Below are 10,595 nucleotides of genomic sequence, written 5' to 3'. Positions count from 1 at the left end.
GAAGAATGAGCTAAAAACGTTTGTCAGCAAAGAAGAGACACCAGAATTCATCGGCAAATATGAGAAGATCAGAGATCACTGGCCCGCATTTGTGGCCCACAAGACATCAGAAAAGAGTAAGAAGATGTCGGCGACAAACAAGAAAAATGTTGCGAAGAAGAAGCTTCACCATCGCACGGGGTCAGGTGGCTACCTCAAAGCCCGGCCCAAGTGGGCCAAGGCTGAGAATGATCTACTTGATAAATAGATCGAACCAGATACAATGAACTGGCCAGACCGTTGCCAGACTTGGTTCTTCAGGGCTGGCGGAACCTTGGACCCTGTATCAGGGAAGTGCGTTTGGACGGACGAGCAAATGAGAATACCAATCAAGAGGCTTAAGCACTATATCGATGCAGCGCAGCAAGGGACGTTCATTCTAGACAGAGAGAACGACAAGCTCACAATGGCCCTCGGGAATCCTGAACACCCTGGACGGACACGAGGCACGCCAGGCTCCGTTCCACGGAAGGCTGGTTTTCCAGACGCAGGCGGTTACAAATGTCAGGAGAGGAGGAAAAAAGTGGAGCATGCCCAAATTCAGACACTGCACAAAAGGGTTCAAGCGCTAGAGGAAAGAGAAGTAGCTCGCAGCAAGCGACCTGCCGAAACTACCCCCGAAGCTACCCCACCATCTCAGCGGAGAAGCGGCATGGCTTCCACCGAGCTGCTTCAGCCGGAGCATGTCTTGACGGCTCTTGCTAGCTACCCCGTGGATGCTATCACAGAGTCTCAACATTGCCACCTTATGACGCAATGGCAGAACTTCAAAGTCAAGGCGGCTGTCGGCTCTATACGACCTCCTGAACCCGACCCAACTTTTCACTGTCGTCCGATTCCAGAAGGATATGCCAGGGTGACGGTGGACGAAATAACAAAGGGATTTGAGGACCTCTAGCTTGACCACCCTACCGGTGAAGGGGAGACTCGGCTAGGTTCTTGTCTATTGACTCCGTGCCTATGGCAGAAGGAGCTCATCAACCTTCTGAACTGGACGCCTCCGCCTCCTCCTCCTCCTCCGGCGAGTGATCAGGGCACTCCGCCGCCTCCTCCGCCTCCTCCTCCGGCGAGTGATCAGGGCACTCAGCCTCCTTCTCCAGCACGTCGCGGCACTCCGCCTCCTTCTCCATCTGCGCCGGCGCGCCCGAGCAGCCAGCCTCCTCCTTCTCCGCCTCGTCAGCAAGGGCGGAAGAGACCCGCCTCCGCTCCGACGCATCGTAGTCCTTCTCCTCCGCCTCATAAGCAAGGAAAGAAGACAGCCGCAGCTTCCACTATATTCTCCTAGAGATTAAGCTTGAGCAGGGACTAGTAACCGTCTTAGACTCGAGACGAAAAGATCTCTAGGACTATGCGGACATGACTCAAATGCTCAAGAAATAAGTTAAATTGATCATTATCCACCATACCAGCAACTTTGTTCATTTCCTGATATCAAGTAATTGTTTTCTTTGTCTGGCAGGGTTTGGAGAAAATTCACCCAAAAAGCTCCGGGACTGCCGAAGAAGCTGCAATTTAGACACCCGAAAGTAAGTACTATAGTAACATGTTCCGCACATCTCCTAGTGATTCAAGCGCTAGTTTCATCAATACCATTTGGCATGCTTGCTTATCAGTTTGATTGACCTCTATTTCTTGTAAAGTGGTCGTGGCAGGAACAAGAGAATGATTTCTGTGGATACTACGTTTGCGAGTCCATCCGCCACACGACCTGTGAACAGGGGTACTCTGATGAACAATATGAAGCAATAATATTCACAATTTTATTTTATTACCATCATTTGTGTTGAGTTTCATTTATTCATATACATATATGTATTGACCCCCTTGTCCAAATTAGATCTTTCGGATGCATGATGAACTCGTACCACCAGATCGTATGCGAGCAATTCAAGAGGAATTGGCGCCGGCATTCTTCCTTGACCACGTGATCACTGAAGATGGAGAATAATATGTGGACCCTGTGTTCATATATAATTAGGAGATTATATTGTAAGAGATAATTATTGTATATATGTAGCCGGTAGTGTCGGATAGATATACGAGAACTTGTTGTTCGACCAATCTCTCGGAGAAGGAGAGGTGGTCAATATCACTTCTCTCTGTATGCATATGTTCATGACGATCTTTTGTTTCCTTCATTTGCTTACTAGCTAGCGTGTCTAGTCCTCTCTATATATACGGATATATAGCGTCGACCAAACACGGACATAAGAGAGGACACTTCTCTCTATTAATTAGCTAGCTAACACAATATATGAAACACCTAAATTAAACCCCCAACCCTCCCCCCTTTCAAAAAAACAAAAACCCCAACCCCTGAAATGTTGACGCGTGGATGCCTATTGGTCCCGGTTGGTGCCACCAACCGGGACCAAAGGCCCTCCTGCCTGGGCTCGGCGCACCGGCCACGTGGAGGCCCATCAGTCCCGGTTCATGTAAGAACCGAGACTAAAGGGCTAGGACATTAGTAACGACCCTTTAGTCCTGGTTCACAAACCGGGACAAAAGACCCTTACCAACCAGGACAGATGACCCTTTTTCTACTAGTGATTTGATATGCTGGGCTTGGGAAAAATATGGCCAATTCTAGGGGCGCTCCGCGTACGCGGCTAAGTCCATGGAACTAGAGGTGTCACCAACAACATCGTTCACGTGGCAGTCCAGAGCACCCTTTTAGTGCCGCATCTTCGCTTGGCGAGCCATCAATGACCGATGCTGGACGTCAGATAGATTGGCTAGGCGAGGGATTCCACGTCAAGACGCATGCCTGTTGTGCATGATGAGACCATGCAACACTTACTAGTCAACTATGTCTTTGAGAAGCAAGCTTGGCATTGGTTCAGTACGGTCATCAGCGGACAAGAGTTTGAGCCACGGGATAACGAGACTTTTCGAGAGTGGTGCATCAAGCAAGACCAAAGCAGGGAGCATCGAAGATCTACAGGCGCCAAATGCATAGGTATATGGATGTTATGGAAGCATCAGAATGTCATCATCTACAATGGGGCGGCTGCGTCAATAGCACAAATTACCCAACGACTCAAAGAGGAAGGAAGATTATGGGTCAAGGCAGGCCTAGTCAAGGACGGGATACGGGGTTTGAGGTGGAGGGCTCACTGTGGGTAGATTGGGAGTAGCTCGTTTATGTTAATGAGGTGGTGTTAGATGTAAATCCACATGTTAATATTTGTCAAACCATGGAGTTTTGGGGAGTCTTCCGCCTCCTTCTTTAATGAATGATACACACACTTGTGCATATTTGAGAAAAAAAATTATTTGTTTGAAAAATTTCTACTTACAGGTACGCTTTTCCACTTCATATCTCCATCCAAAGTGCGACCGCTATAATAACAAATAGCTACCCTATTTGGTAGAGCTTGCCGGCGGCTATAGCCACAGCTATTAACTTGTAAGTGTACATGAACTAAAAACAACCCATAATCAATTGTACATGTAAATTTAATACTCCCTCCATTTCACAACGTAGTGCCTATATATTTTTATGAAAGTCAAACTTTGCCAATTTTGACAAAATGTATAGAGAAAACAGTATACATATACAATACCAAACATGTACATTCTGAAAACATAACTCATGATGTATCCAATGATGTGCATTCGATATTCTATATGTACCTACTTTTCTCTATAAATATGGTCAAAGTTTGTAATGTTTGACTTTTGCAAAAATCTATAGGCACTACATTATGGAACAGAGGGAGTACAAAACGACAATGTATATACCACAATAACATATAAATAAGAAACCAATCATCCAAGAAAATAAATTACCTATCCATGTGCTAATTAGCTACTAGACTGATTCTTTTTGGTCATTACTTGACACATGTTTTGTGTTAGTATTTTTTTTACTTTGAAAACACTATTATAAGTAGTTTCTGTAACATATGACATAGCTATAGCTCGGACCATACCACAAAGCCACAAAAAACAATATTTAAAGTCTCAGGGATTGTCTTCTAGTCCTCCTCAATGCAAGCTGCATTGGGCCGACGATCTTTCCATATCGCGTTCATCTACACCTTCTAGTCTACATGAACGACTTCTCGATTGCTGCCTGTACAAACTGCTGTGTTTCTACAAGGTTTTGCTCTGACAAAATGGAGATCCAGAGGCGGCAACAAGCTATGCTCAAGGAGCACCGCCGGCGAATGCAGAAGAAAGACTAGACAAATTTCTTGGAGGACTTATGTGATTTCATATTTTTGTAAGAGCAAATTTTAGTAAGTATATGACCATGGATTTTTTCCTCAAAAAGAAGGATAATATCACTAAAATGTCACATATGTTCTAATGCACCTGAAAAGGTAAGGGAACTCAACCAGTTCAATTAAACGAAAGCATTATATATCAGATTTAAAACTTGGAAACAAAACATTTGTCACCATAGTGTCTCTCTATACAACTCTTATCATTTTCTTTGGTTACATCATTGCCTTCCCATGTTACTGGTTCATGAATACATGGGAAAGGACAGGAGTAGCCATAATGAACTTCGTGGATTTTTGTGATATGAGTAGCCTTCTCCTGATACACTTCTCATTTTTCCATGAATAGAAGGCAAAATATTTTTGTCTTTCGAGAGCATGTGGCCATTGGACTTGCTCTTATATCAAACATCAATGTATAGGTCCTGGTAGAGCATACACGATAACACAAACCACCAATTATATAATGCTTCTAAAAGGGAATGATTTTTTTTTGAAAAGGGAATGATGCACAGATACTAATAAAAGTCCAAGCTTGTCAACCAGGCAATTATATGATAATAACCTTGGGAGTGTAAGGAACTCCATTTATTTTTCTTCATTAGATCACATCATCCATATATAAACCAAGCAAACTTCAAAGGTTTTTAAGAGTACGTACGTCTTGCTGGATATATATCATAAACTTTTGTGGAACCATTCATTGATAGACCTGGAAGACATCTCATGCTCCCACTTGATAATTTCGTAGTCAATATTGTACCCTGTTTTCGTGAAGAGCTCATGCCGGTCATACTTATTCCGTCAACGGCTCTTGTATTTGGAAGCATAATGAGCATGCACGCGAGAAAGAAGCACAGTCATTATATCAGTATACATACACAAACAGACTTATTATTTAATACATCAGAAAGGAAATGATACAATTAAAGATGATAGAAATCACAAGCTTGTCACTGAAGTTGTTACATGATAATATCCTTGCAAACATATGGAACTCCCTTTATTTTTCTTCATCCGAGCACACCATCCATACATAAACAAAACACACTGCAAGGGTACTTCAGACAGAGTACACCTTTTGGATAAACTTTTGAGAAAGGCTTCACTTGTAGACCTCGATGACACCTCGTGCACCGAGTTTCTTGATAATTTTGTAGTCGGTGAACCCTGCTTTCATGAAGAGCTCACGCCAGTCATTTTCGCTACGTTGACGGCCTCTCGTGAACACAAGCATGAGCAAGTCCATGAGAGTTTGGGCCTCAAACATGACAGGTCCTAGTGATGGTTCGACCACAATGTCAATGATAATCACCTTCCCTCCTTCACGGGAAGGAATGGCATTCTTACACTGGGTTAGGATCTTCACACAATCGTCGTCACTCCAGTGGTGCAGCACAAGCCACCAATTGTTTTTTTCATGTTTATGCTTCTTACAAAATCTATCATCTAAATGGCATGTCTTCACAAAGTTTATGCACTCCACAAAAATTGACATGTTTATAAAAAACCTTTTTATCATGACTAGTGCAATCATCATTAGTATTATGGATATTCATAGAAAGCATACTAACAACATTGCAATCATGCTTGTTATTCAAGGATTGAATGCCAAACATTTTATTGAATTATTCTTCTACTACTGGCACAATTTTTCGATCCATCATTTTCAAGAAAGACTTTATAAAGATAATCAAATTGGCACAACTTCATTTCCATTTTTTGTAGTTTTCTTTTATAAACCAAACTAGTGAAAACCAGAAACTAAAGATTCAATTGCAAAATCTAAAGATATACCTTCAAGCACTCACCTCCCCGGCAAGGGTGCCAAAAATAGCTTGATGTCTACTACACAACTTTTCTTCTTGTAGACTCTGTTGGGCCTCCAAGCACAGAGTTTGTAGGACAACAACAAATTTCCCTCAAGTGGATGATCTAAGATTTATCAATCCATGGTAGGTGTAGGATGAAGATGGTCTCTCTCAAACAACCCTGCAATCGAATACAAGCAATCTCTTGTGTCCCCAACACACCCAATACAATGGTAAATTGTATAGGTGCACTACTTCGGAGAAGAGATGGTGATACAAGTGTAGTATGGATAGTAGATATAGATTTTTGTAATCTGAAATAATAAAAGCAGCAAGGTAACAAGTAGCAAACAATGAGCAAAATGGTATATCAATGCTTGGAAACAAGGCCTAGGGTTCATACTTTCACTAGTGCAATTTATCAACATAATTGAATCATATAATAATCTCTCAATGTGCGACGCGGAGAACATAAGATGAAATTATTGTAGGTAGCAAACCACCTCAAAGTTATCCTTCCGATCAATCTATTGAGTCGTCCTTATAAGTGTCACAAACAACCCTAGAATTCATACTAAAATAACACCATATGATACACATCAATCAACTCTAATATCATGTAGATACTCCAATGTCACGACAAGCATCCATGAGTCAATTATTCGATATGCATCAAACAGTTCCAGATTCATAATATTCTATCCAACACAAAGATGTTCAAAGAGTACCCCAAAGTTTCTATCAGAGAAAGTAGAATTAAAACGTGTATCAACCTATGTGCCTAGATAAGCCCAATGTCACCACGGGAATCCGCAAGTTGATTACCAAAATATATATTAAGTGACTCAATAGAATACCCCATTGTCATCATGGGTCCACATACAAGACATACATCAAGTGATCTCAAATCCATAATATTCAATCCGATAATAGTGAAACCTCAAAGGGCAAGACTCAATTCATCACAACAAAGATAGAGAGGAAAGAATACCATATGATCTGACTATATTAACAAAGCTCATGGTACATCAAGATCACATCCTATCAAGATCATGAGAGAGAGACAGATCAAACACATAGCTACTGGTACACACCCTCAGCACCGAGGGTGAACTACTCCGTCCTGGTCATGGAGACGGCTAGGATCATGAAGATGGCCTCCGATGATGAGTTCTCCCTCCGGCAAGGTGTGAGAAAAGTCCTCCAGATGAGATCGGTTCGGTACAGAGGTTTGCGGTAGCGGTGTGGCAGTTTTAGGTTTTTTCTAGGGGTTTCCCTATTTATAAGAATTTTTGGCATTGGTTTGACGTCAGGGGGTGTCCCGTGGGACCCACGAGCTCAGATGGCGCGCCCTAGGGTGGGGGGCGTCTGGTGAGCTCGTGACTCCCCTGGACTTTGTCTGGTCCTCCTCCGATGCTTCGTGGGTCTCTTCTTGTCCATAAAAAACACCATAAATGTTTTATCGTGTTTGGACTTCGTTTGGTAAATGGATTTTCTGCGAAACAAAAAATAGCCAAAAAGCAAAAACTGGCATTGGGCACTAGGTCAATAGGTTAGTTCCCAAAAATCATATAAAAGTGCACCAAAACCATATAAAATTATTGTAAACAGGGCATGAATACTTCATAACTTATAGATACATTGGAGACGTATCACTCACGGAGCACCGCCGGTGGATGCAAAAGAAAGACTGCACAAATTCTTGGAGGACTTATGTAATTTCATATTTTTGTAAAGTCTAATTTTAGTAAGTATATGACCATGGAAATTTTCCGTAAAAAGAAGGATAATATCACTAAAATGTCACATACGTACTAATGCACCTGAAAAGGTAACGGAACTCAACCAGTGCAATTAACGAAAGCATTACATATGAGATTTAAAACTTGAAAACAAACACATTTGTCACCATAGTGTCTCTCTATACAACTATAATCATTTTCTTTGGTTACATCATTGCCTTCCCATGTTACTGGTTCATGAATACAAGGGAAAGGACCTGTAGCCATAATGAACTTCGTGGATCTTTGTGATATGAGTAGCCTTTTCCCAATATTCTTCTCATCTTTTTGTGAACAAAAGGTAAAATATATTTCTCTTTCGAGAGTATGTGGCCATTGGACTTGCTCTTATATCAAACATCAATGTAGGTCCTGGTAGAGCATACACAATAATACATACACGAACCCACCAATTATATAATGCTTCTAGAAAGAAATTATGCTTAGATATTAAAAAAAATCCAAGCTTGTAAACTAAATGATGATAACCTCGCGAGTATAAGACACTCCATTTAATTTTCTTCATCAGATCACATCATCCATTTATAAACAAAGCAAAACTTCAAAGGTTTCTAAGTGTACGTGTTTCTGGATAAACATCATAAACTTTTGTGAAACCATTCATTGATAGACCTAGAAGACATCTCATGGTCCCACCTGATAATTTCGTAGTCAATATTGTACCCTGTTTTCGTGAAGAGCTCATGCCGGTCATACTTATTCCGTCAACGGCTCTCGTAATTGGAAGCATAATTAGCATGTACACGAGAAAGAAGCACAGTGATTATATCAATATACATACACAAACAGACTTATTATTTAATACTTCAAAGAGGGAAAGATACAAATTAAAGATGATAGAAATTACAAGCTTGTCACTGAAGCTGTTACATGATTATATCCTTGCAAACATAAGGAACTCCCTTTATTTTTCTTCATCGGAGCACACCATCCGTACATAAACAAAACACACTGCAAGGGTACTTTAGACAGAGTACGCCTTTTGGATAAACTTTTGAGAAAGGCTTCACTTGTACACCTCGATGACGCCTCGTGCACCGAGTTTCTTGATAATTTTGTAGTCGGTGAAGCCTGCTTTCATGAAGAGGTCACGCCAGTCATTTTCGCTACGTTGACGGCCTCTGGTGAAGACAAGCATGAGCAAGTCCATGAGAGTCTGGGCCTCAAACATGACAGGTCCTAGTGATGGTTCGACCACAATGTCAATGACAATCACCTTCCCTCCTTCTTGACGGGAAGGAATGGCATTCTTACACTGGGTTAGGATCTTCACACAATCGTCGTCACTCCAGTGGTGCAGCACAAGCTACGTACAAAGAGTATATATATATGTAGCCTTGTTAGCCTCAGTTGAGTCTGAAATTATACCCCACTACCGTAGTACAAGATTAGATTTATTTGGTTTGAGTGCAGTGGTGAAGAATAAATAAATTATAGTACTACTAGAAGAAAAATTAATGTGCCCTTTCCATCGATTCACATACTATAATACATTCATGGAACAACGAAAGTACGTACCTTGAGCATCACGGCCTGGGCCTTTGGGACGGTGTGGAAGAGGTCACCGGCGACATAGTTGACTACGCAGTCGGATGGAGTTTTTTCGATAACCTTGGGGAGATCCAGCACGGTGCACTTGACGTGCGGGTGGGCCTTGGCGATGGCCCTCGCCGTCTTTCCGTCTCCACCACAGCAGTCTGTCAGAGACTCGAGCCCCTTAAAGAGGTCATGGCACTCACGCATGATGGTGCCGATCCCCAGGTTGTCGTGGGCTTCGAGACCTTCGGTGACCAGCGCGTCGAGCTCCGGGTCCAAGGCCGCGGTGCTCTCGTCGAAAAGGGACGCGCTATGCACGTCCTCGAACACGGACGGCACCGGTCCGGCGACGTCCTTCTTGAACCAGTCGGCCATCCCTAGCGCGGCCTCCATGTAGTGCGGGGACGTCCCGGCGAGCACGAAGGACGTCTGGCTGTGGTGCTCGTCCGCGACCACGTCGTCCACCAGGACACGGGAAAGGGGGTTGAGGCGGAAGAGCTCCGCCCCGAAATCGTCACTGCCGCCGGCGGCGAAGACGCCAGAGGTGACCAGCGCGCGCATCAGGCGGGCGAGGAACGGGTGCTTGCTTGCGGGGATGGACAGTGCGGCCGCCAGGTCGGGCAGCGAGGTGACCCCGCCGAGTTTGTGCATGGCCGTCGGGATGCCGAGCTTGACGGCGCAGCGGAGCCCCATGGAGGTGAGGTAGTAGAGGGTGTGGCGCCACAGGTCGGCCTGAGCCTGCAGCAGCTCGGCATCAGTGGGAACCTCGATCGCCGGTGCCTGGGCGGCCATTGTTTTTCGTGTCTCGGATCGATCACTGGCTGTTTTTTCTCTGCTCACCTTGACCTAATCTCATGTCCGTACTATCTGATGTGAGCGAGAGCGGGGTTTAAATAGACCGTGCCATGGCTGAAGTTGATAGTAGTATTACTTTATTACTTATAATAATATGGCGTCACCCTCGCGTGGAGCGCGTGGTGGATTTTTTTGTATTTTTTTTAACACAGTACAGACGCGAGCGCTCATATAAATGCGCATACACTCATCCCTATGAACGCACAACTGAGCCGGCATATCATCTTGAGATTTTACGAAGTCACCATAGGTACCTCGTAGTCGACGGGAACGTCTCCTCCCACTGAAAACATATCGCCGGAATTCCTGAAATAAATTCAAAA

General features: G+C 43.4%; 1 protein-coding gene across 1 annotated transcript; it reads right to left on the bottom strand.

Moving 5' to 3' along the window:
* Positions 1 to 8,659: 8,659 nt before the first annotated feature.
* LOC125528251 (daphnetin O-methyltransferase 1) lies at positions 8,660 to 10,297 on the bottom strand. The gene is made up of 2 exons (XM_048692747.2): positions 9,400 to 10,297; positions 8,660 to 9,187 (listed from the first exon to the last, which is right to left on the bottom strand). Exons 1-2 carry the CDS (start codon positions 10,207 to 10,209, stop codon positions 8,888 to 8,890), a joined length of 1,110 nt encoding a protein of 369 aa, XP_048548704.2. The 5' UTR covers positions 10,210 to 10,297; the 3' UTR covers positions 8,660 to 8,887.
* Positions 10,298 to 10,595: the final 298 nt, after the last annotated feature.

The sequence above is a fragment of the Triticum urartu genome, chromosome 7A (assembly GCF_056163025.1).
Source record: "Triticum urartu cultivar PI428250 chromosome 7A, HENAU_Tu73, whole genome shotgun sequence".
Lineage (NCBI taxonomy): Eukaryota > Viridiplantae > Streptophyta > Magnoliopsida > Poales > Poaceae > Triticum > Triticum urartu.
This window is presented reverse-complemented; position numbering and strand designations above follow the sequence as displayed.